This window comes from Phodopus roborovskii, unplaced genomic scaffold (genome assembly GCF_943737965.1).
Source record: "Phodopus roborovskii unplaced genomic scaffold, PHOROB, whole genome shotgun sequence".
In the NCBI taxonomy this organism is placed as follows: domain Eukaryota; kingdom Metazoa; phylum Chordata; class Mammalia; order Rodentia; family Cricetidae; genus Phodopus; species Phodopus roborovskii.
The window spans coordinates 11-27181 of NW_026125405.1; the positions used below are offsets into that span (position 1 = coordinate 11).

Genomic DNA, 27171 nt, shown 5'->3' on the forward strand with positions numbered 1-27171 from the left:
AGCTGAGGGACTCAAATGGCCATCACCAGCCAGAAAGCTGCTGGGAGACTCAGGAGGGTACCTTTCCTAGAGGAAGCAGTGTCCTGTTGTCACCTGACCTTGGGACTTTGGGCCTCCAGAACCAATCTCTGTGGCTGTCAAGTATGCAGGTTGTGGTAATGCATGGATAAAGAAACCCTTTATGACAAGGGACAGCAAGTATTTTCCAGACCCTGGGGCAGCACTGCAAACCTAACAAGAACCAGAGATATGCGTCCCTGTTAGGTGGCTCTGACTCCCCCCTGAGCCTGCTCTTGAAGCTCAGATAAACCCTCAACAGCTGTCCAGAGGTGCCAACACAGTCCTTCCCTCACACACCTGGGGAAAGGTGGGGATGCCGAGGGCTCAGGCTAGACGAATGAGATGCGTGTGCTCCTGTTTCTAGGATCTGGACTGACTCAAATTAGCAAGAAGAGAGGGAGAGTGGGTACATCAAAAAGCTTTTTGCTGGGCTCTGGGAGTGCCAGCCCCTGCCATCTCTCTAAAAGTACTTTCAAAAGCCAGCCCGTCAGTCTAAGGATCAGCACAGGAGAGGAGGGTGGCTAAGCCTCCATTTGCCCCAGAAGACACACAGGCTGGAGACATACAGCAGAGAAAGTGGGAGGACTGATTCATATAAATATCAAGCAAGCAGATGCCAGGAAAACAGAAATGCCACTGAGACATAGTGTGGTTATGCAGCTATTGGCAGACACACGACCCCAGCCCTTGAGTGTGCAATCTGAGGGTTGGGAGAGGAGGTGTGAAAGAATGAAATATTTCCAGTCAAGTCAGAGGATAGAAAGGAAGGGAATGCAAGCCCCTCTACCCCAGAGGACGATGATCAGCATTAAGCTGGGACAATGATTTCCATGTGGCATCAGAAGCATCTGCTGTGGCCTGGTTTAATAAACAAGCTGACTGCCAATCGGTGGACAGGGTACAGTTATGTGGGAAAGCCAACTGGGAATGATGGGACGAAGAAGGGAGAGTCATGGGAGTCACCACGCAGCCGCAGAGGGGGCATGTTGATAAAGGTACCACCACATGGCAGAGTGTAAATAAGGAATATGGGTTAACTTAAAATGTAAGAGCTAGTTAGTAACAAGCCTGAGCTATCAGTCATGGTGCACCAGACATTCATCACCTACTGCACAGTGGGGGATGGTGCCCTAGGAAGAGCTCAAAGGACAGTGTCTTGTGGTGTTGGCAGAACTGAGTGTAAGGAGGGACTTGAGTTGGAAGGAGCAGAACTCTACCGTCAGGATCTGTGGTAGTTAATCTCAACTGTCAGCCTGAGGAAACAGAGAATCATGTGGGACAAGAACTTCTGGCCATGTCTGTGGGGGACTATCTTGATTTAGGTCAACTGATGTGAGAGGACCTGCCCACTGCGGGAGGCACCATCTCCTGGCTGGGAGCCTGGGTTGTATAAGAGGAGCAAGAGAACCAAGCACAGGCATTCATCATTCTCTGTTCCCGACTGTGGAACAAACAGCTTCTTCAGGCGCCTGATGCCCAGGCTTCTCCATGAAGGTCTGTGAGTCTATAAGTCGCTTTGTTCAGGTATCTTGTAGCAATGAGAAAAGTAACTAAGAAAGCATTCTGCCTTCCAGCTGCCTGACAGGACTGTGCTGGGTCACATAGATTCTGGCTTCTACTCAGTGCTCCCTCTTTGCTCAGGTGGAAGGTAGGCTACAAGCCAAGCTTGCCCCATGCTACAACAGGGCCCTAGGATTCAGGGCAGCCAATTGCTCACCTGAGGTCTCATGTGAGCATGAGGCAAATCTGGGATTCAAATCTGAATTCAGAGGGATAGCTGAATTCTCCTGGGGTCTAGGCTTACATCCCTGTGACCCCCATGTCTTGGAGAGTGGTGCAGGGGTTTCCTCTGGGACTAAGTTCCAGTGGTTTAGGGACACAGGGATCCTGGGTCACCTTCATTTCAAACACAGAATTAAACACCTGATGTGTTTGTCAGACTTTCTAGTGCTGGGATGAACATCCATGAGAGAACCTTGGAAAGAGGGGTTGCTTTGGTACACACACACACACACACACACACACACACACACACACACACACACATGGCATACCCCCAGTTAACCGAGTCTTATACTCAAACCCCTCCCCTTCACAGCTCTACCACATCCCAACAGCTTCTTCAGTTCTGGATCCATCAATAGATTAGTTAGGTACCTTATTCATCTATCTCCCTGTTACCCCCATAACTAGGTACTCATGTCCAGAATCAAGCATTCCCCACCATTAGACTTTTGGAGGACATACCATATTCACACCATGACAGCCATCAACTTTACAGTTGAGCCTTTGCCCAGGTTGGACCTTCTCCCTTCCTTATCCTTTGGGGAAGACCTCACCACCCTGTCAAGTATGTTCATTTGTCCCTCGGGCACAGCTAGAAGCTCTCTCCACTGCCTTCCCATGTATGCCTGTCAGTCCAGCACATGGTCCCTTTGAGTAAGGAAAATACACCCTGGGTTCTCAGCTGCCCATGGCTGAGGTCACATGGTCTTCGTCTTGGCTGCCATGACACTCACAGAAGGAAGAGTCCCTTAGCTTATGCAAGAGATGAGCAGGTCTTTCATTTGCCAGTAATTCTCTGGGCATGCCTGTGAGGATGTTTCTAGATGGGGCTGAGGTGAGAAGACCTACACTAATTGTGGGTGGAACTGCTCCATGGGCTGGGGCCCTGGACTGAAGACAAAGGTGAACCCCAGCATTCATCTGTTCCCTGACAATGAATGCGATGAGACTGGTGACCAAGACCCTGAGGTCGTGCCATGTCACCACGATCCCCGCAACCTAGAACTGTGATCCAGGTGTTTTACCACGCCCTAGAACTGTGAGCCAGAAGGTGTTTTGTCACAGCAAGCAGAAAAATAACTCAAGCAACCCCCCTTGAGGTGTCAGGGCAGCTTGAAGAGGCAGTGAGGGATTTGTGCACGGATGGCTCAATGTTGTCATCAGTTCGGAAGGCCAACAGAGCTCACACCACCCCCACCTGGGGCACACGTTCAAATCCTAGGACACTGGCCCTGCTGGTCTACTCAAGATGAAGTCTGATTGTCCCTCTAAGATGCCTGAAGCCCGGCAGCCCGCTGTGGGAAAGGCACTGATGAGGGTCCACAGTCTTCAAATTACAGACCATGTTTGTATAATTTCTTTTTTTTTTTTTTCAGAAAATTGCTAAAAAAACAAAAAGTTAACAGGTGAGATGCATCCTGGGGAACAAGAATCTATATTTAAACGCAGCTCTTCTTTCTTTGTTCCAGTCTCCGATTGCCTAAATTACTCATAATTCTTAATTGTGTTTCAATCGCCTGCTGCTTGCCAGGCATTTACCTCTACAATACACTGGGCTGGCCACCTCTCACTCTGGGCTCTTTGAAATCTGTTTGCTCTGTTGGGCACTGGAGGGCACAGCTGATGGGCACATATGCCAAGTCCCTTTGGTGTGGTTCCATGCCACTTCACAGGCTGACCTGCACCCACGGTAGAGACTTGACGCCTGCGCCTGCGCTGTTACTGACTGGAGCTGGCAGCAGCTCAGGGGCCACAGCAACTTCATTCAGAGGGGATGCTGCACCCCGCCCGGAGCACTCACTGCCTCTATGGAAAATATGTGTACCTCATTATTAGCAGGCCAGCTGCCACGTCTACAAATACAACACTAATTTTCTAGTAGAAGCTGGCCCAGCAGGAGTGGAGGAAGTGTAGAAAGGCAGGGACAGTTCTGGGCGTGAGGACAGAAAGGAGTTCCTCACCCCAGAGTCTGCCTGAAGCCTTTCACTGGCTGAGAATCAATGCAGATACATTTGCCTAAGGCCCTTCTCCTCCTCTTAGGTGGGACCTGCAGTTTCCTAGGAAGCTCACCAGAAACCCCACTGACAGTAAAAAATAACAAGCCCTAACCTCCTAGCACAGCCCTAGTGTTCTCTTTCAGTCTACCAGTTTATATATGACACAACCAAGGCTTCGCTGGGTGCCCTTATGGTCTCAGTTATCACACGGGGGAACAGAGGTAGGGAAGGGGGTGCCCTTAGAACGCAAAATGGAGTCACAGTGAAGATCCTGATGCTGGGTTCTTCTCTGGGAAACTGTGGTCACTCGGGTACATCTTACTCTTGGCCCGGTGCCTCTTTCTACTTTCAATAGATTCCAACTCCACTCCGCACTGGCTCATCCTGAAATTCTTCTCCGCATTAAAAACAAGGATCTGGCCTCACCTGAGTCAAGGTCCCTAAAAGATTAAGGGACCCTCCTTGGGGCTGCTGCAGGGGACAGTGCGGAGCTACATTCCCATGCCAGCAGCTGTCCACGAGAAGACCAGCACTCTCCCATTCACCTGGTATGTTTGTGGGGGGCGAGAGACACAGCACCCAGTGCTTGGAATTTCGGCTTGGCATGATTCCTGACCTCCCAACACAGGCCCGAATGGAAGTCATAGCTGAAGCAGGGCCCCTAGGGAGTAAGGGTGTGCGATGACAGAGATCGAGCATCCGTGAGACCTGCTTCTTTGAGGAAGTACCTGGATCCAAGAGGCCTCTGGGGTCACAGTGGCTCTGTTATTTGCCATGCACAGCTCCTCGGTGTGTCAGGGCAGATGGGGGCCCTGTTGATCCCCCTCCTGTCCTGTCCTTTCCCCCACACTCCAGTGAAGCCAGAGAAAGCCGAATGAACAGCAGGGAACTGCCAGTGTCACCAGGAAACACCTTTTTGTCACCCTGAGAGGCTCCTGTCCCTGGGTGGTGACTCTGACAGTGAGGGAAGATGTTATACTCTCGGCAGAGACCTTCGCTGCTAAAGGCCTCTTCTCTGTCCCTCTCTTAGGTGACAACGTCGTCAACTTCCATTAGGTTGAACTACTTTTGTGCTTAGATGGCAGCACCATAGACACCATGAGAATTAATACCGGCCAACTTGACAGGCTCTAAAATCACATAGGAGACAGATCTCTAGGCATGTCTATTAGAAACTTCTAGATTAGGTTAAGTGAGGTGGGAAGATGGTCCCTCATAGTGGGTAGTATCCTATCATGAGCTGAGGTCCTGGACTGGACAACAAGGTGGGGGTCACACAGCTCTCGTGCTCTCCTCCCCAGAGGGCCTTGCTCATTCATTGCCTGTAGGTGCCTATGAGAGGTGAGTCCTGGCCCTGGCCTCTTCCACCTTCAGGGATAAGCCCCTGCCACCCAGCAAGTTCCCACCCCCTCATGTCATGTAAACGCATTTGCAAAATTTCAGAATGGCCGGTAATTCACTGAAATTGAGGTATTTCAATAAGCACGCCCCTCTTTTGTATGGTCCCTTTCCCTCCCTCTCCACTTCCAGGTTATTTTGTCACACACTGAAAGTCTGACCAACACAGAGCCACTGAGGTGCTTTTATCTCTGCATCCATGCTGTCACCTGCCATTCCCCTTGACAACACTGTTACACTCAAGGAAGAGACTCACACCTCTTGGTCCACCCTCTCCATCCCCATCTTATAGAAGCTAAACTTGGGCTAGCCAGGCCTTCCAGTGGCTCTCTGCACACACACAGCCCACAGTATCTGCCCTCCCTCAAGGCCTTAGGCTCTCTCAATCTCTAGGCCAGGTTTTGGCAGCTGGAGTAACCCTCCCTGGCCAGAACTTCCGCCCTCTTCTCTTCCCTGTGTTCTGTGAGCCCATTGGTCTGAGGGCAGCCCTGGAGTCCTGTGTGCCCGCTTCCTCTGTGCTGGGTCTGGAGGAGCCCCAGTCCTGGGCTAGCCCTCTTCTGAAGATGCCTGTTGTCAGCCCTCAGCTGGAGGGGCTCTGTCTAACTCAGCCAGGCTGTTTCCTCTGTTAGAGTCACACACTTGGCATGGGTATGGCTTGGGGGACAGGCTCTGTACAGTTGTCCTGATTGACTGAGCCAGGGAACAAAGGTGTGCTTCAGAAGTAAGTGTATTCCCAGGGCTCTTACCTGCCACTGGATCAGAACCGAGGACGTGGTGTGAGGTGTGGCTGAGACAGACCCTGGAGGCTCTCCTGGCACTGTGGGACAGCAGATAGGAGGAAGCAGAGTTAGAATGGTTCCGTCGGCTTTCAGTTACCCTTCAGCGTAGGGTGCCTCCTCCTTCCTTCAGGCACCTTCACCCATCACTCATCTGCCTAAGGTAGCAAGGGTGGCTCCCACGAATAGTCCCCCTTTAGCCCCATTGGGGTATATGGATGAGTTGCAATCTCCCGTGGGTCCCCTCAGGCCACATACAGCACCCGGGTAGCTCCTGCCCAAGACCCTTCCTGGGCTTCCAAATCTTTGGGAATTGGGGGGGGTTCACAGTGAGGTCACGGTGCTCTTAGTTTGAAACACAGAAGTGAATGTGACTATTGGTAGAGATGAGGTTGTAGGCCAGCCAGCAGGCAAAGCCAGGGAGCTGCAGCAGCTCTGCCTCTGGTCTCTGGAAGGACAAGGCTGGTATGACCCTGTCATGGACAAGCCTGTTTTTGGACCAAAGCAGAACCCTGGCCAAGTATCAGGTGCTGGAGGCCTTTCTGCCCCTCCCCAGATCACGTGGGTCTCTCTCATGTACTAAATTGACCTCTCTGGGTCTCCCTCGGCTGTGCCTGTGTGCCAACAGGAGCCTGTTAATAAGTGTTTACAGAGGGGGACAGGACTGGGCATGTTCCATCACCCCATCTGTGTACCACGTTCTGTCTACTTTACATCCCAGCTTTGTCCCTGACTGATTCTTGTCAGAGTACTCCAGGCCCTCTATTCTCAGCCACATAGGTGGAACCCAGTGTCACCCTGCAGACTAGTGCTTCTCAACCTGTGAGTCGTGACCCCTTTTTTGGGTCAATCAGCCCTTTCACAGGGGTTGCCTAAGATCACCAGAAAAACACAGATATTTACATTACAATTCATAACAGCAACAAACTTACAGTTATAAAGTAGCAATAAAAATAATTTTATGGTTGGGGGTCACCACAATGTGAGAAAAATGTATTAAAGTGTTGTCAATGTGGACCTTTATCCAGCCCAAGAACCCTGTATAGTAAATAAATACCAGCCCAATAAGAAAATGTGAGGGGCTGGAGAGATGGGCTCAGAGTCCAAGAGCATTGTCTACTCTTTAGGAGGACCCAGGTTCAATTCTCAGTTCCCCCATGGCAGCTCTTAACTGTCTGAAACTCCAGTTCCAGGGCATCTTGCACCTTCACACTGACGTACATGCAATGCAGGCAACACACCAATGGACATAAAAACAAATAAATCTTTTAAAAAAGAATCAAAAAGCAAAGATCTTGCCCAACATAGTGGCTGTTCTGAGTGCTGAGCTCATATACAAAGCCTTGAAGCTCACACAGCTGCCAAAAGAAAAAAGAGGAAGAAAGAAAGGAAGGAAGGAAGGAAGGGAGGGAGGGAAGGAGGGAGGGAGGGAGGAAGAAAGAAAGAAAGGGAGGAAGGAAGGAAGGAAGAAAGAAAGGTAGAATCAGGCACCACTTTGCCTGAGATTCTGGGGACTTGGGAGGCACAGGCAGAGGGATCACAAGCTCAAGAACAGTCTGGGTCATGACTGAAGTGCTATGTCAACAAATCAAAACAAAACAAAACAAAACCAATGGCCAGGACGTGCCTCAGTGACAGTGAGTGCCTAGACTTCCATAGTGAGGTGGGGGTATGTCTGAGTGGTAGAGCACTTGCCTAGAATCCCTGAATGAGGGGCTGAGGTTTGGCTCAGTGGTACAGCATCTGCCTAGAATCCCCCAGTGAGGGGCTAGGATGAGCAACAATCAGCAAGGCCTGGGGTTCCACCCCTAGCATAGTAAGAAGAAAATGTTAATCAGTCATAAAAGGTCCCTCTCTCTTCCAGCTAAGGTAGGGTTGGTCTTGCCAGTCAATCTCCACCTCTCAGAGGGAGACAAAGGGCCACAAACACAATGCAAATCCATCCACAAAAGGAAATTGCAAGTCTCAGACAAGGAAGATGATTCGATAGGGACCTCAAAAGCATCATTTGAATATCAAAGGGTTGAGAAGGTGCCTGGGGAGCCTAGAGAGTTCCTTGAATAGCTTTTCTGAAATGGCCCATTCCCTGAGGTCGCCAGAGCTTGTCAGGATCCTGCGCTTCCTGTTTGTCAGAGATAACCCAACAATGACTGCAGCATGCTTGGGTGTCTGGTTCTTTCTTCTAAGAATTAGTGCACCATTGCAAATATTCTCTCCATTGTGTCTGAGGCAAGATAAAAATGAGCGTGTGGGGGTGGGTGTTGGTTTTCATTAGATTTCCACTTTCTCCCTGTTCCACACCACCTTTTGTGTGTATGTGTATGGAAGCTCTAGTGCATGTGTGTACATGTTTATGCCCCATGCTGGTCCTTGTGATGTGTGTGTGGGGGGGGGTGGAGGTTGGAAGTTAAAGTTGAATATCTTTCTACTGTTCTCCACCTTAGTTTTAAGGCAGTTTTGAGGGGATCTTGCTGAATATGAAGATTCTCCCACAGGTGCTTTGGGTCACCCAGCTTCCTGCACAACATCATAGATTCTCCCTGAGCTCTGCTGCTTCTGGAGCCCCAACAGCTGCACCGGGGTCTCATCATCTCTAAGGATGAGAGCGCGGGATCCATTTCTCCAGGGATTTGGGGAAGTTTAGAGCCTCTCTCATCAGGTGCCAGACCCAGTGAACCCAGTCACAGTGGGGATGCTGGATTTGCAGCAAAATTCTCTGTGGTAATTTAAGGTCTTTAGGGGGTAGGGAGGGCTGCATCTACATTAATTGTTCTTCAAGGGTGATTAACAAACAGACCATTAGGACTGTGATCCTGGAGAGCTGGAAACTTGCAGGTCCAGAGCTGAACTGTCTTGGGCCTTCTTAGACCCTAAATAGCTACTTAGAGCCTACTGCTGTTTGCAATCTAACACCCTTGTGGCTTAAGTCCTTTTGAAAGTACAAACAGACCCTTAGCTTCACCCACTCACCGGCTAAGTCTGAGATCTAAAGTGGAAAAGACTATAACTTGCTACTCGGTATTCCCACCAATGCATTCAAAATATTCTCGATTTAAAATGTCCTTTGCTCTGCCACTATGAAACTGTGTGGAATTCTTAATATGTTGGAACATGGCAGTCTATCTGGGGTGACCTGAAATGGTGTTCCCTTGGACCATGATCACTCATATTTTGTTTCCAAATAAAGTATCTCCCATTCCCATTGAGGGGGAGAGCTTTTTGTTTGTTCGTTTGTTCATTTGTTTTGGGATCAAAGTCTGAGTATGGCTGGAAAGCTGAAAATGGCTCACCTCCACCCCTGGGCTTGTCCCTGAGGCACCCTGAAACTTTGTGTGGTAGAAGTTAAACTTCTAGGCTCTGAAAAGCCTGTGTGTTGGGGGGGGGGGGAAGGTGGAGGAGGAAGACACATGATGCAGGTCACAGGGCGAGGCAGCCGGGACCTGGCCCATTTGGAAACTGTCTCTCTTGCTGGAGTGCTAAATGGAAGAGACCGAGCTTCCTGGGAGTCACAAAGCCGCACTAAGTGCCCCGCTTTAAGGCTGAGCTGGGAGTTGCCCAGTCTCCATCTTCTCCCATTGTACTTGTCAGTCTGTGGCTGTGTTAGCTGGATCTGTATCCCTGGCTTCTAGGCACTTCCTCCCACTCCCAGGATCAGGCATCTTCAGGCCCAGTACCTCTGAGGTCAGAAGCAGGAGAGGAAACCACCTCGTGCTTTGGGGGTGGGGATCTGGAAACTTCTTGGACCCAGCTTCCTCACTGACATTTATTTTTAATGACCCCCATTAATTATTCAATTTCTAATGGAGGAGGGTTTTGGAAGCCAATCAAAGGGAGTTCTATTCCATTTGGAAGCTCTCTGGGAGACCTTGATCTGTGACCATGGGGTGTATAGGGATACTCCAAGCTGTCAGTTACTAATGGACTTCTGATGCTTGTCACCCTCCCGGGTGACCTCTCTCTTCTCTGCTCAAGATTGGAGCAGGGACTCCTTCTGGGAGGAAGGTGTCCTCTGGCCTCAGCGAGGAGTGCATGTACTGGGTTGGCTTTTGCTCACCATCTTGCAGTGTGGTCACGGCCTCTGTTTCTGCACTGAAGTCACTGTCCCCGATATCGTTGGTGGCCTTCAGGCGTAGCTTGTAGGAGGTGAAAGGCCTCAGCCTGCAATGGGATGCAGAAATCAGTGGCTACAGCAAACCTCCCCCTGTTTTGTCTGTGTTACGACTAGAAAATCATGGCGGGGGGTGGGGGGCGAGGTGAGACAGGTGTCTTTCCTGCCCCAGGAACTTGGATCATCTTGCCACCAGGAGGTATGGAACCACTCCCTAGATACAGCTACTTGGGCCTTTCAGGGACCCCCTAGACTGCCATGAGGGTCAGGGAGAGACAGTTTCATCAAAGGAGACATCAGTGAGAAAGTTTTGTTCAGAGAACATCCAACACCTCTTTAATAAGATGCTATACAATAAATTACTGCTTGCCTAGGCTGAGGATGGAGGGGTAGAGCTAGGATGGGGCTCTGGGGAAGAAACAAAAAGATCTATTGTATAGCTACAACATATCCAGTGCAGAGCTGTCCCTCCCTTCCAACCTCCTTGGATTCACCCATGTTTCTGCTCCACCTCAGCCAGGCATGACCATAGAATCCTGCTCTTTTCCAGGTGCTGGGCCAAGGTCCAGCATGCCCTGTTCAGCTTGCACTAGGGATAAGTTCCCAGGTAGGATCATCAGTGCATCCCTTCGCAGGCAGGAAATAGGCCAGTAGGGAAATGCTAGCCTGGATGGGTTCTGTGCTTTAGAAACCATAATCAAATTCAGAAACCATCATGGACTAAAGTTCCCAGGAAGGCAGGGTTGAGGGGGGGGGGGATGGAGGGTGGGGTAGGGGTAGGGGGTTTCAGGGAAGGAGAAAGAAAAAAATAGGAAAATCCATTCCACAGGCTGCTTGATTGATTAGAACTTCAAGAATGCTGCACGTTGGGAGCAAGCTATCTTGGGCTCCCATTAGCCCACCTCTGTGTCTGAACTCACAGGCAACCTTTAGGCAAATCCTTTCAGAAGGCACAGGCAGACCTCTGGCTTCCACAGACAGCATCTGAAACCATAGCAGAGACTCCCCGACTCTGATGTACCTTCCCACCTGCGGTTTCCACCAGTGTATTTTAAGTCACCCTGACTTAGGACTTCCTTTGTTGTTATTGTAAAAACTCCATGAACCGGTAACCACGCTGGAACATGGCATTTGGGGTAGCTTGGATCTGTGATCCTGGACTACACACAGTCACTTGTATTTGACTCCAGAATAAAGGCTTTGATCCCTTGAGGAGAGAACTGTGTTTTTGCAGAGATGCCACAGTGAGCCTCTTTAGTGCTTCTTTGCCTTTGGATACATTGGATTACAGCATTTCTCTAAAGCCTGAGGGATGCTCGACTCAAAGCCCTGGGAACAATCTGGCCTTGCCAATTCCAAAACCCCTGCAGGCCTGGCCTCACCAGCAGCAGCCAGGGGAATGTGGTATTGGTTGGTTTAACTCCGCTTAATGGAGAAGCCCCCTGAAGGCCAACTGCCTGGAATGGTCTTTGCTGTGGTTTCTGGGGACAGCTTTTGTTTAGCTCAAACAAACCACATCCACCTGTTCCCGGCTTCCCAGAAGCTACTGTGTCTAGTCTGCGGGATAAATGTCTGATTGTCCCTGTTACTTCGAAACCTCATATGCTAAGCAGCCCGTATTTGAGTTAGCTACCTGCTTTTCTTTCCTGGTGTTGGGGGCAGCATGGGGTCCCTAAAATTGTGGGCTCTGAAGTGTACTTTTCAGTTCCTCAGCCCTAGCCATGCTTGGATGGGCCGCTTTGCAAACACTTCCTCATCTGGGCAGCTAATAGACAGACAGCAAGAAGCTGTTCTGAGAATTAAATCAGGTGAGGCACTTAGGACAATCAGTTGAAATGGGGTTGGGGAGGTGGCTCAGTGGGTTAAGAGTGCTTGCTGTGCAAGCATGCAGAGGACCTGAGTTCAAATCCCTAATACCACATGGGCATGGCTATGTGTGTGGAACCCCAGTGCTGGGGGAAGGAGAGGACAGGAGGATTGTTGAAGGGGAGGGGGTTGGGAGGAGTGGGGAGGGTGGGAGGCTTACTACCTGTTAGACTAGCTCCAGCTCAGTCAGAGACCCCCATCCCAATGAAATAAGATAGGTAGTGACAGAACAGGACACATGCCATCCTCACCTAACCTATGTGTGATTCTATCTATGTATACGTGTACAGGCACACCACACACACATACATGCACAGCTGTTATCATTGTTATTTCTTAGGTATAAGTGCTCATCACATGATAACTGCCCTGTTCCTTTTCTTTTTTCTTTCTTGCATTTATTTATTTATTTATCTATCTATCTATTTATTTATGAGTCTGTAGCTATAACTGGCTATGAAGTTACTATGCACCTGAAGATGACTTTGAATTCCTGACCCTCCCATTTCCATCTCTCAAGAACTGGGATTGCAGGCATGTATCACCATGTTTGGTTCTATGTGGTGTTGGGAATGGAACCCAGAGCTTTGTGCATCCCAGGCAAGCACTCTGCCAATTGAGTCACATGTCTTCTTTATCTTGGCCACACTGTCACTCTACATCCCTAAAGACAGGGGCTAGGGTGGCCTGAGGGAATCCTGCCACTCTAGCATTGAGAACTATGCTGGAGTGTTCAATAACACTTTGCCAAAGAAATAAGTACATTATGCTGACAATGCTATTCCAAATCCTCTTGAGAAAGTAGAAAGAAGGCACATGTCAGATGCTGCAATACTGACCTGCCGGGCAAGATGTGCCCACTATACAATAATGGCACAACTGTTATGGGGGCAACCAACCACTTTCTGAGGTTGAGTGTGAAGGAGAGAAGAAAGCAGAGGTCTGCAGAGACCAGGACATGGTCTACCTGGACATGAAAAACACAGGGTGTCCATGGAGCTAACCTGTCTCCAAATTAACTCACTAGCATCCTATGTGCAAATGCCTCTGGCCTTGCCCACTCCTGCAGATCTTGCCTCTGACCACAGCTGCCCCCCATCCCACCTACTCCCCCAGCTCCCTCCCTACCCAGCCCATGCCTCCATGCCACCAGGGTCCATCCTACATCAAGGCCAATTTCAAGGACTCCCTGGTAAAGGAAAGAAAGACCTATCTATCCATTTTCCCACACCTTCTCTATTCTTCCAGGACAGTCTAAGCCTCTGCCGTGGAGTTGGCCAAGCAGAATTCATATTTAGCTCTGCCATTATTAGCCAGAGCAAGTTGTTTGATTCTTATGATCTCTCTTTCACCTGTAAAAATGGAGATCAGAGCCCCTGAGATCATTTGTGAACATTAAGTCATCAGGTATCTAACGATCTTGGCACACAGCAGACAATGAATAAATGCTATTTTCTTTTTGCTCTTCTGGAAGGTTCCCTTTCCTTTCCTCTCTGGGTGAGATGTAGTCCCTCCAAATTGGGGGCCGGCTTCCACTGGCCCTTTCCACATCCTGTGTGCCTCACCTTCTAAACTTGGACACTGCACAGGCTTAAGGCACAATTTTGAGATACACTGTTAATCTACCTCAACTCTAACTTCTAAGCATCTGAGATTCAGGAAACAAGGAGACTTCACAGCACAGGGACCTTTTGAAACTCTATCATACCCACTGCTTTACCAACCCACGAGCCAGGTTCATGCCATCCCACCTGTGCCTGTACTGTGGATGCTCACGTGTGGGTTTTACCTCCACTGCCGAAGTCTTTTGGGGGTGGCAAGACAGCCTGCAGTTCAGTGCTGATTCCGGGTATTGGAAATATAAGAAGTCCTGCATACTCATTTTCATTGGAATGCAAGTTGCATGGATCTTAAACACTCTGAATACTACCCATTGCTGCTTTTACCCAGTTATCTATCAGGCATTGGAACTGTTTGGGGCTTGACCTGGCTTATTCTGTCAGCGGAGAAACCTATTGAGGGGTGCAGGAAACCTATCAGAAACTACTTTTTAAGAATTTAGCTAGGCCTGATGGTGTACATTTGGGATCTATTCAGGATGCTGTGAGGCAGGAGGATCAAATCTAAAGGCTTGTCTGTCAAATCTAAACATACCCCGAAAAGGAGACCTCAAACCGAGGAACTGTCTCCATCATATTGGCATGTGGACATGTTATAGGACATTTTCATAGTTGCTTCTTGATGTAAGAGGGTCCAGTCCACTGTAGCTAGTACCTTCCCTGGGCAGATGGGCCTGAAGAAAGGTAGCTAAGCAAGCCCAGGTAAGCAAGACAGTAAGTTCTGTTCCTCTATAGTTTCTGCCTTCTGGTTTCTTCCTTGAGGTCCAGCCCTAGCTTGTCTTGGTGATAGGCTATAACCTACAAGCTAAAGCAAACCCTTCCCTCCACAAATCTGTTCTGGTCAGTATTTTATCTCTGCAACAGAAACCAAACTAGAACACCAAACAGAGTAACTTACATTGAAGAGCAGCTTGGGCCACCTGTGAGGTTCTGTCCCAAAAAGTAAAGAGAAGGCTGGATGTAGTTCAGTGGCCCAGTGAGGGGCTGCATGTAGCTCAGTGTTAGAGCCCCTGCCTAGAATTCCCCCAGTGAGGGTCTGGGGTATGGTTCAGTGATAGAGCACTTTTCTAGAATCCCCCAGCTAGGGGCTGCATAATAGATAGCAAAGCATTTATACAGCAGGCACAAGGTGCTGGGATGCATCCCAATAGGGGACACACACACACACACCTCATCTTTCTTAAGCTCCATCTTCAGGCTTAAAGGAAGCATCTCCTTCCCCCACAGGCCCCATCACGTCCAGATCTCCACATACTGTACCATTTCCATCTAATGCTGTTCTACCTCGAGGCCCTTTCCCCTAAGGTATCACTGCACCTTCTGAAGAGAATTGCAAGCCAGTTTCTTTTCTGGACTACCCATCTGACCATTATTATGTCTAGCACCCCCATTAACGGTTCCACAGCCTCAGCAGGTGCTCACAATGCCAGCTGCTCTCATCCCACTCTCCTGAAGTGCTCCGGACCATGGCAGACATCCATGGCCATGAGCTCTCTATAGTCAAGCTTTGTCTCTCCGCTAGATCTCATGAAGCAGACGGAACGTAAACATAGCTGCTGGAGTTGTTAGGGCTGACACCATGGCAGCAGATAAAACAGCCTCTCAGGACACTGTCTGAGATCGGCTTCCATTCTGGTTCTTGCTGGTTAGGAAATTGATAGGTCTTTTCTGGACCACATGAAACCGCCTGTTTGAATAGGAGCTTCTCCTCACCATACACACATCTGTGGTTACTCAGCAGGCTATGGAGAACATGACTATGCTTTCTATCTTGTCTCTCAGGTGGGAAGACAAAGGGGTGGGGTTATTTAAACTCAACTAAAAGGGGCACCTCCATCACCTACCCCCTTCTCACTGCCTCTTTTCCAGCACCTACCTTTGGGAGTACTGGGGCACAGCCCAGGTTTAGCCACATTCTTCTTGCCTAGGTCCTCACGCCTGGGCGCAGCACATCTAGAGGGGCCCTACAGATGTTGGGTCTCTGGTGTGGGAAGTGTCAACAGAGACAGGGGCTGTCTCTCAGTGGGGGATCTCCTCGGCCACACAGACACTCCTGTTGTGTGAGGGGGATGGGGTCATGGTGGGGACTCTTGGGGTAGTGTTCCTTGGGTTAACAGGAGCTCCTTTCTCTCCAAGACCTTTTACATAATTTTCTATTAATTAAAAAATTAGTTTCCCATTAGCATTTCAACATGTTCTCTGTCATGTTCAGATCTTAGCTCCTAACTTTTATACGCATATATTTGTGTGGGGGCGAGTATGGGTAGAGGCCAGGAAACCATGAAGAGGTCCATGAGAGGCTAAAAGGAAACTTTGGGGTGGGCAGATGGGAGGGTAACAGAACACATATGATAGGAAGAGGAAGGGTACAAGCAGGGATGGAGAAAAGGCATTTCATATACATCAACACAGGGTGTGTAAGAAAAGGCTATGAGGAAACACGCTACTTAAATATCACAGCAAAGCTGGGAGGTGGGGGCACACACCTTAATCCCAGCCCCAGGGAGGCAGAGACAGGCGATCTCTGTGAGTTTGAGACCAGCATGGTTTATAAGAGCTAGTTCCAGGACAGCCTCCAAAGCCACAGAGAAACCTTGTCTCAAAAAACCAGGGGAAAAAAAAAAATCATGTCAAGTGAGGTAACACAGTGTGATGGTTAAACACTGACTGTCAATGACAGATTCTAGAACCATCCTAGAGTCAAACCACAGGGATGCCCGCAGGGGATCATCAAGATTAGATTAATTGAGGTGGGTGGCACCATTCCAGGGGTTGGGATGAAGGATGAATGTGAGGAGCTTCCTGACCAGATGTCATGTGACTAGATGCCCCAAGCTCCTGCCCCATGTCATCACTGCCAGGATGCACTGTGTATCTTCAAACTGTGAGCCAAAGTAAACCCCTTCCTCCCTCAAGCCACTTCCAACAGCCATTTTGTTGTGGGAGTCAAATAGGGAGACAAGTGACTAAGACTCCAGGTTCAGAAAGATGAAAATGGAATGCTACCCCCATCCCACAGTACCTTTCCACGGCACAAGCTGTGGCCTCGTGGCTGATAGATGAGGAGTAGGTCTGCCACTCTCCACCAGGTAGCTCTCGCACCTGCACGGTGAAGTACCGGATGGGGGAGGCCCCATCACTGCCAGGGACCCACTGGAGCCTGAGGCTACGTGCTGTCACTTCTGTCTGGGGTACCAGGAGCTCTCTGGGGGCGCTGGCCTCTCTGCAACGAGAGTAGGAGAAAAGCAGGGATTCATGAGATGCCATTCCTTGCTGCTCCCTGATGTCTGCCCATGGGAACCATTGTGTGGGAAAGTCCTGAAGCGAAAGACTTGACCTAGTTTTGCAGGTAAAGTATTTACCATACAAGCCAAGGACCCAAGTTCAACCCCCAGATCCCACATAAAAATCTGGGTGTAATGGCACATGCTGTTAATTCCGGTACTGGGGAGGTGGAGACAGGAAGAGTTGGGGCTTATTGGCCAGCTAGCTCCACCTAATGGGAGAGTTCCAGGTCCCACTGAGACACCCTGTCTTGAGAAACAGAGTAGATTTGTACTTGAGGAAGGAAGCCAACACCCAGGGCTGCACCTCTGATTTCTATGTGTACCCACACATGCAGTCCCATTCAGGTGAACACACACACACACACACACACACACACACACACACAAACACACACACACAACTTCCCCTGCCGTTCACACAAAGAAGGAAGAGCAAGCGAGTCTTGGGAGAGGAAGTTGTCTTACAGCTGACTTTGGATGCATCAGATCAGGTCCCACTGGAGAGCAGGGCTTGCTCACACAGCAGAACCAGCCAATGTGTGTGCCTCCAGAGGCCCCAGCCCCTACTGGCAAGGGCAGGTATGTCTGAATGACAGCTGTCATCTCCTGTGGTGCTCTTCTAAGGGACTCAAGTCTCCTTTGTATGCTGTCTGATTTGGGGCTCAGCTCATCTTTAAAATCCAATTTCTTTTTCTTTATAGTTAACCTGAGTCTAACACATGAGAGGAATCTACTGAGTTCTCCTGGGAGGTAGGAGGCAAGGGCAGATGGGGGTGGGGGAGGATGGGGGATGGGCTGTTAATGGTTTCCTCAGGGTTAGGATGCAGGGTGCCTGGGACCAGCCTTGGCCTTGAATGGGTATCATGTGCCTGACATTGTGCTTCTGTTCCCCATTGATTTCAACAGAGGGACTCCACAGAGAGAGAAAGTAATTGTTTAATTGTTTATCATGATGATTATTGATTCTGATTAAAATGTGTGGCGTGTAATAAAGCAGCCATCGATCGTGGGTCCTGCAGTGACAGAGCTGTGAGAGGTGCTTCAATCTGGCTTAGTCGGGGGTCCTGGCTGGGAGTGTGCATACTGGCTGGAAGCCTGGTTTCTCCAGGTTCCAGAAAGAGCTGGGCTCCCTGGCCAGTGTCTAAGGCCTTTATGGACACACTGCCACTGGAAAGGACTCAGGCTCCCTGTCCCTAAGCCTTGCACTAGAACCTGGTGGGAAGTAAAGATTCTCCATACCTAAGGGACTGGGGGGCTGGGCAGGGAGTGGTGGCCCAGGCAGCAAGCCAGCATGATCAGGTCACACTTGTCCACCTACAGGAAGTGTTTATGTATGTGTTTTCATGTGGATCTGACTCAAGCCCTGTAAGGGCCTTAGCAAACCTTCCTCATTCATCCTTTGCCTCTGAAAGGCCCATGGGATGGAGAGCGAGCTCAACTGGTAAAGTGAGTCACTTACAAGCATGAGGACCAGAGTTGGATCCCCAGAACCCATGTGAAAGAATCCAGAGGGATGGAGTTTGTAATCTGGGGAGGTGGAGACAGGTGGATCCCTGTGGCTCACTGGTCAGTTAGCCTAGCCAAATCTGCAAGTGTCAGGCCACTGAGAAACCCTGTCTCAAAGAACAAGGTAGAGAGTGTCTCATGGAATGAACCCCGAGGCTGCACTCTGGCCTACAAACCCATGTGTATACACTTGCATATGCATACAAACGCCCACTTGCACATACATATTCATGTGTACACAAGTATGTATGCAAAAATACATGCTAATAGTGTTGGGCATTCCTAAGGAGTGCATGACCCTGGAAAGTAGGCAAGGGCAAGGGTGGCTGCCCAGGGTCCCAGAGCAAAGTCCTCTGTCACTACTTCTTGAAAACACTACTAAACACTCTGGGGACCAGGCTGCAGCTGCCAGTCTCCGGAGGACTCTCCCAGAATCCATCATTTGTGTCCTGGTCCCCTGAGCCAGGTGCCATAGGCATTGCAGGTCACGTCAGCACTCTGAGTCCAAGCGCATCCTTCCCCAAAGGACTCAGTAAGAACATCTCGCAGAACTGTGGAGCCAACAAAGGCTCTGCCAGTGCAGCCCTGCTGGGAACTCGCTGGTTCAGGATATGGGAGGTGAGGCCTGACTTCCTTCTATTGGTGCTTACTCTGCAAAGATGAGTGATGTACAAGGTAGACGTGGTGGGTCTCTGGGTAGCCTGTCTTTCACCCAGCAGGCTTCTCCTCTGACAACACCTTAGGGGGCTTTGGTGAAGCTGGAGATAGGAACAACGGTGGTGATACCTGGGGGGGGGGCAACTGGAACATGGGGTGAGCTCTGTGTCAGCCTCCTTCCTCTGTTAGATTTAAGCGCTCTGAGTTCAACTCCTCCATCCCTGAAATGGCCTTCTTTAGATCTTGAATAAGAGTGGTCACAAATGCAGCGGTGACACTCATTCACAATTGGTGAGCATTTATTTCCTGGAAGCCTTAACTGATGACAAAGAAAGCCTGTCCTGGGCACTGTGCTAACTGCTTCACACATAGCAAAGAGAGCAGAGGGTTTGCCCCAGGCTTCACAGCCCTGAGCCTTGAGCTCGGGTGTTTCCTCCTGGCCTACTTCCCCAGACCTCTGGGTCTGGCTGTGAGGGCAGCATTCCTTATATGGCTTTTTCTTCTGGGCACAACATGGTAATATCATTGCAAAGTTAGAGTAGAGATTATTTTGGACTGGTGACCATAGTAACTAATTGAGCAGGATAATATGGTATTAGCTAAATCTGCAGTAATGATGATGGAGCTATTGACACTCTTTAGTTGATGGAAGATAGGAGGGTCATAGGACCCTTACCTGGGATTCAGCCATTACTCTCTTCTGCCTTCCATTTAGCTAGCTGCAAGTGATCCTGGGAGACAGATCCTAGATTATACAGGAAGTGGAATGCTGGCTGAAAGGGAGACTCCATGAGGTCATCACTTTGTGGTGATGTAACTGTTTGGGGGTCACCTACATGCTTGTAAGCAAATCCCCACCGCTTGCGCATCACTGAGACCCAATAAACTCACTGGTTCTCCAAGATGAATTGTGGTGGAGCCCTTACTTTAGTCTGCTGGCTGTGCCCTGTTTGATCATAGCTGGTTTATGTCTCCTCAGGAAAGGTGTCACCATAACACTTGTGCCTGGAGGCATGGCTTCTGAAGAGAGGCCTTTTGAGGTTGTGGTGGAAGGTTCTAGAGCAGTGGTTCTAAACCTATGTGTTGCAACCCCCAGGATCAAATAGCAGATATCCCGTATATCAGATCTTTACATTATGATTCATAACAGAAGCAAAAGTGCAGTTATGAAGCGGCAACAAAGATCATTTTGTGGTTGGCCATCACCACAAGCTGAGGAACTGTGTGTGTTAAAGGGTTGCAGCCTGAGAAAGGTTGGGAATCACTGGTCTAGACCAAGTTACCCTGGGCTAGCCTCTCTGAGCTGCACTTCTTGCCTCTAGGCCTTGATAATAACACCTGACTGTCCTAGACAGTGGGCAGGTGGCCAACAGCTGTGCCACGAAGGCACTTTGGCAATGTGCCTAGCTCAGAGCTGGGGGCCTGGCTCAGCAAGTACAGTGCCTGTAGAGCATGCATGAGGGCAACCAGTTCAGATCTCCAGTACCTGCAAAAAGCCAGACACCATGGTCCATGTCTTTAACCCCAGAGCTGGGGAGACAGAGCTGGCCAGACGGCCTAGACCAAGCAGCCATCTCTAGATTCAACGAGAAACTGTCTCAAAAAACAAGGCAGAGGGTGTTAGAGGAAGACACCTGACCTCTAGCCTCCACATATATGCAAATGCATATGAATGAGTACTACACATACACAAGCATATGTCGGGGCTTTTGCCAGCCCGATGGCACAGGCTTCTGGGTGCTGTGGGAATCAGAGGGGCTGACGAAACAGCTGTGTACCCTGCCATCTACGGTCAGATCTGGGTCTGGGAGCTTACCTCTCTTCTCGGTGGTGATGACTGTGGCCTCCAGGGGCTCGCCCCAGCCTTGTCTGGTCTTAGCAGACAGCCTGAAGATGTATGCAGATTCTGGGGCCAGCTCTGTGGCTGTGAACTGTCGCACTGTGGCACCCACCTCAACAGTGGTGAAGGTGTGGGGACTGCCGCTGGCCAGGCGGTAGGCAATCTGGTACCCTGTGGGGGGGGGGGCAGAGTCAGGGAGTGAGCTTAGCCACTTATTTCTTCCCTTGCCCAGAAAACCTACACTCCCAACACCCCATAATCAGCCCAGATTGGAAACCCAAACAAGGCCTGCCCTCTGTTCCTTCCTGATTTCCAAAGGCTGCAGGGAGCACACTGAAAGGGAGAGCACAGCCCTAGTGATGAGTGCGGGTTGTGTGGGCTGTCCTCTGTGAAACTTGTCTCACAGTTCATCCTTCATGGGAACAAGATGCGAAAACAGCTTCATCTTTCCTCGGAGCTGCACACTCGGAGAATGCCACCAGTCCCAGAACCCCTCATTGTTCCCCACAGGAGGCTGTCACTAGCCAGTACCTCAGGCTCTTCCATTTCCTTCCATCACCCCTCCTATGGTGCAGCCTTTCCCTTCAACCCGGCAGGAGAGGCCAGAACCTGCCCTTAGCAGGTTATTTCACACTTCTCAGCAGGGGCAGTGTTTGCAGTGTGCAGGACTACAGCAGGGTTACACTTGTATTATTCGGCCCCCTTGCTAGTTTCCCCCTGCTGTGGCCTTCCCCACATCCTCATCTCCCTCCATTCCAGCCTTTCAGCTTCCCGACCCAGGCCTCCTGAGTGCAGAGGCTCTGTGTTAAATAGTTAAATACCCCTTCTGTTAATTTCCATAACTCCAGAATGGCAGGGTTTGGCTGGCTCTGCATGTCTCTCTAAGTTCCTTGATTATGAAAGGGTCATGGTTGATCAGACATTATTAATGATCAAATCCCACCAACCAAGCAACCCCAATGCCTGCCTGCTGGCTTCTGAAGAAGCCTTGCCAATTTCCCAGGCCCAACCGTGAGCGGTGGGGCAGACTGCCTTCTGGGCTCACAGACCACGTGTGGTCCAGCTTCTGATTAAAACCAGAATGGATGGGGTGCTGTGACATCTAGAGAAAATTAATGACAACCCAAGTGATCACGTTAAACAAGGGAGACTCCTCAGGGGCAAAAGAAAATCATCAAAGGCTGCAGTGGTCTTCTATAACTCTGCCTGCCAGGGCCTGTGAGTGGGGGTCACCTGCAGTGACCAGGGTGGTGGTCTGCTCACCTCCTGTCAAGGCTTGGCTCCTCCTACAGCTTGGCCAGTCCTCTGGATGCCCTCAGGCAGTATTTTTGTGACTCCTGTTTCTCCTGGCTTAGCCTTTGGCTCTCACGTTTTCCAAGCTGCCTGATCATTTTCCCTAACCACTTGGTGAATTTTCCAGTCATCCACTGGGAGACCAGGAGGACATTCACACAGAGGTCAGATTGAGCATACCCTGACCTTCGGACCCAGCCACTGCAGGTCATTGATAGGGTGGTTATCATTACCATATAGACCAGGTGACACAACCCTCAGCCCTGTCCAGAGTAATGCCCAGAGTGCATGAGATGCTAACCTCAGATCCCTTACAGCCACTAGGGCTACTTGCCATCTTTGATGGGCTAGCTTTTCTTCCTGCCATGGGGTTGAAGTGTTCTGAGGCTTCTAGCAGCTGGTCCAAACCTCTTCCCCTTCTTATTTACTAAGGACTGCAGTCTAGAGATTGTTGGCCAATTGCCTTTTCTCCCATGGCACTCAGCCATGGCGAAGTGGAACTTGGGTGCCTCAGGGGACACAGTCTTAGGCCTTCAGAGACTCATATAATGAGATGTCACAGTAGCCAGACAGCCCTGTGCAAGGGATATGGTTCCTACAGTCTCACTCAATCGAGGGCTAACAGCAGCCATCCCCAGTGGGTCAACCACAAGGGGCAAGGAATCTGGAAAGGTTACAGTTTGCCCAGGGTTGTTGATGATGGATGCCCCAGGTCTGTCCTACTTTTCTTTAAAAAGAACCTCCTGCATTTCCAGGGAGGAAACAGCCCCTCTTGGCTTCCAGGAGTGGTCAACCTTTTGACACTGTGATGGAGGTTGTCATATAGAATTCATGTTTGAGAACCATGCAATAAAGTTATGGAAAAACCTCCCAGTTAAAACACTCCTGGGTATCTACCCTAAAGTCTCCAAGTTGCCACAGCACAAAGATACGTGCATGTCTGTCTAATAGCTAGCACTGTCGATAGCAGCTGCACTATGAAGCCAATCTAGGTATCTAACAGCATAGGAATGGTTAAGGAAAATGTACTGTTTATGCAACAAAATATAAAAGAAAATTAACGTATACTTAAGTTCCTACTTGTCTCTTAGCACACCGTGTGTGTAATGTCCAGAGGCCAGAAGAGGACATCAGATCCCCTTGGACTGGGTTATAAACAGATGTAAGGGATGAAGTGTGGTGCTGGGAACCGAATCCAGGTCCTCTGCAAAAACAGCAAGTGCTGTTAACTGCTGAACCATGGTTTGACCCCACACAATGCCCCTCACATATACAAAACCTCCCTTTCCTTTTTCCATCCATGGAGAGGAATGAAGTTACACTGTTTTCAGAAAAATGGATGTAACTGAAGACTGTCATAAAAATCATAGAAAGTCACATACCATATCAAGAAAACACAAATGAGAGATCATTTGTGGTTCTTAGATTTTCTATAGATACATAAAATCATATACACACACACACACACACACATACATGTACATATGTTATGAAAGTAGAAGTTAAGTTACATAGGTGATAAAAGGAACCCATGGGAGGGAGGAAGGGGAAAGAGAAGGGAGGAGAACATGGGGTACAATGTGTATAATATTCAATATATAATGAGAGCTTAAAAAATAATTTAATAATACTTTTTGTAATTTTTTAAGTAAGCTTATGATTTTGTGGGTGTTGCTCATAGCTATCTTGGGGCTCATGCAGCCCATGGGTTCTATGTTGGATACACCTGTTAGACCCTGCACCCCACAGTTCCCTCTGTGAGAGGGTTTCCTTGCAGAAACTGTAGTCCACAACTGCAGGTATGTGCCTGGACTGTCACCTGCTTCTGCTAATCCCCCACTTTGTTATGTGAAAAGTGACCCCCCCCCACATATACAATCTCTGTCTCTTGAGCTTGAAGGGTGTACCACAGGTCACACCTCACAGGCTGTTGGGATTCTCTGTGCTGCAGGCAACAAGCTACACCTCACAGGGACAGTAAGGCACAGGACTTGTCTTGTAGCCATTTCTCAATTCTGTGTGTTAACTGACATTTCCAGGAATAAGCCTCTCCCTTGTTAAACATTCTCCAAGGCTGATAACTTATTAGAACATCAACATTTGTCAGCTGGAAGTCACAGGCCTACAGCCAAAATAAATCGGGCTATCTCAGCCCCTAAATAGCATTTACTGCCTACCTCTGTGCCTAGCATCTTGTGGTGATTAAGTAAATCCTCTGAAATGTACAAAAATACCCTTGATTTTCATCAACCACCCAAAGCTTGTTGTCAGACAGCACCCAAGGCCTGTAACAGTGACTTCCTGACTCTGCTGTACCCAAGGTTTCTACCAACATGTTTAAAAACTCTCCTAATTTATGATTTTCTTTTTTTCTGTTACTAGGAAAATCCAGCTGTTACCACACTAGTACATGGAATTTGGGGTAACCCAAATCCGTGTTCCTGGGCCATGATCATATTTTGATACTTTGACCAAGAATAAACTATCTCCCTCTGAGGTGAGAGCTGTGTCTGTTGTTACTGGTGATGCTATTGCCATGGCTGCCCTCTCACTGGAGTATTCTAGGGCTCTTAGTTGTACCTGCAGTTATTTTTTCATGTATTTTTTTTCTCTTCCCCGAGGGCCTACCCTCCTCAGTTCTACAGAAGCCTCAGGCCTAGCTCTTGAGTTGCTAGGACCAACGCTTAACCATCCTTACTGTGGTGGTTTGAAAAGGAACAGCCCTCATGTATGTGAATGCTTGGCCCCTAGGAGATGGTATTATTAGGAGCTGTGGCCTTGTTGGTGTGGGTGTGGCCTTGTTAGAGGAAGTGCATCACTGTGGAGGCAGGCTTGGAGGTTTCAAATGGTCAGGCCATTTGATACGTAGTCTTCTGCTGCCTCTGGATTGAGATGTAGGACTCTCAGCTTCTCTGGCACCATGTCTGCCTGCATGCCGCCATGTCTCACCATGATGATAATGGACTGTGAGTCATCCCCAATGAAATGTTTTCCTTTATAAAAGTTGCCATGTTCGTGGTGTCTCTTCACAGCAATAGAAGCCCAAACTAAGACACTCATCTTAGCCACCACATGGGCAATGCCTAACCATGTCAGGGCTTATTGAGTTAGCTGCACTTAGCACATGTTCACTCAAAGCCCAGCAAAGACCAGGTAACTTAACAGTAGGATCTGCCTTGGAAGCAGTGTTGTATTTCACAACACTGTCTGCTTCTTTAGAGACCAGGGGAATGCCCCAATTTTAAAGTCTCTTTATTTTTATTAATGTTTACTTTTTAAATTGTGACTTACGTGTATAAGTATATGCTGTGTGTGTAGGTGCACTTGGAGTCCAGCATAGAGCATCAGATCTCCTGGAGCTGAAGTTACAGTTGTGGGCCACCCTACATAGGTGCTGGGAATTGAACTCAGGTCCTCTGCTAGAGCAATAAGCACTCTTAACTGCTGAGCCACCCATCAAGCCCCAGAATTCTAAGATCTTCTGACTGGGAGTGATATCTCTAGTCATGGAGTCAGTATTTATTTTGGAAAATATCTAGATTTAAGCTGCCTTTCTTAAATTAAAAAAAAAAAAAAAAAAGGAAAAAAAAAAAAAAAAAAAGAAAAGAAAATTAATCTAGGTCTATTGGCACCAATCTGTAGTCCCAGCTACTCAGGAGGCTGAGGCAGGATGACTGAAAGCTCAAGCCAGCCTGTGCTAAAATGAGTTCAAGGGTAGCTAGGGAAATGTGGCAAGACTGTATATCCAAATGAAAACCCAGAAATCTCAGTGGTAGAGCACCTGCCTAGAATCCCCCAGTGAGGGGCTGGGGTATGGCGCAGAGGTTCTTGGTTGTTATGTGTGGGATCCTTGTACCTCTTGGACGTCCCTGACCAGAGAGCAGGTAGCCAATCATCTAAGTTCTAGCCCAGTCCAGTTCTTTGCTTACCCTGGCCAAGGCCCTACCCCATGTAACTCTTGTCTCTCCTCTCACTGGGAACACTGAAAACATTCATGGTAGAGGGCTTGATGGCCAAATCAGCAAGACCCAGGCCTGTGAGAGAGCCTGTCTGAAAAAAAAGACGGACAGAATCTAAGGGATGACACTCGGTGTGACTTACTTCCACACACAGGTGCACACACTGGCACATACAGAGAATGAATGAATGAGTAATATTTGGCACTAAGTAAAGCGGCCTCTCTATTCTAGGCCTTTCACCTACATCTGTTTAAACCTTGTGGCCTTCCATGGTGTGCTACTGCCTGTGTATGAAGATGGGACTGGCCATGTTCTTGAGCAGTAACAGGGCAAAATCCCCTGGTGCCTTCTCATTCCACTTGCGTTCTCTCTGTCTCTGTCTGTCTGTCTCTCTTTCACACACACATTTCAATACACACACAAATAAAAGTTGAACAATTCCTTTAAAAACGCAAGAAAAGCCCCATATTAGTGCTGAGCAGGCAGGGACTCCTGGTGTCATTAATCCCTAAAGGATGCTGCATGACCACCATGTATAAAAACTGGACCAGGCACAGGCAGTCATCTATAGATGGTTTCAGTATGTAGGCGGTGAGCACAGGTTGTCTCTAGACACCATGCCATTTATCTGAGCTCTTGACCCTGGGCAGATTAGGGTATCCCCAGGGATCCTGGAACAATCCTTGCAGTTTTCTAGCACAGGGCCCCCTTGCTCACAAAAGGGGATATTTGCTGCAGAGCTACCCTTAATCCCTGACCTTTCTGTCTCTGAAACAGAAAGAGAAGAATATCTTCCTGGGACAGTCACTGTGTAGACTAGGTAGATAATGTATGGAAACCACAAGGCACAATGTCATTTGTCCCTAACTGCAGGAAATCTGGGTTATTATTTTCTATCTCCAATCCACTTCCCACACTGAGCTATTACCGAGAGAAAACTCCTCAGCCTCAGGCTTCTGTTTGTACCTTCCTATTATTTTCCCTCCAATAAATGTGGCATCATTAGCAGGCCCTGCACCC

At 49.0% G+C, this 27171-nt stretch overlaps 1 protein-coding gene across 1 annotated transcript in view; it reads right to left on the reverse strand.

The window, feature by feature from the left end:
* Nucleotides 1-5986: 5986 nt before the first annotated feature.
* LOC127215277 (protein sidekick-1-like) overlaps nucleotides 5987-27171 on the reverse strand; it is a gene marked incomplete at its 3' end in the record, with an annotated part of 92804 nt that continues 71619 nt past the window's right edge. The window contains 4 exon segments of the mRNA XM_051175651.1: nucleotides 5987-6057; nucleotides 10071-10174; nucleotides 16632-16830; nucleotides 20876-21070. Of these exon segments, the coding sequence (XP_051031608.1) occupies nucleotides 5987-6057; nucleotides 10071-10174; nucleotides 16632-16830; nucleotides 20876-21070 (569 nt within the window).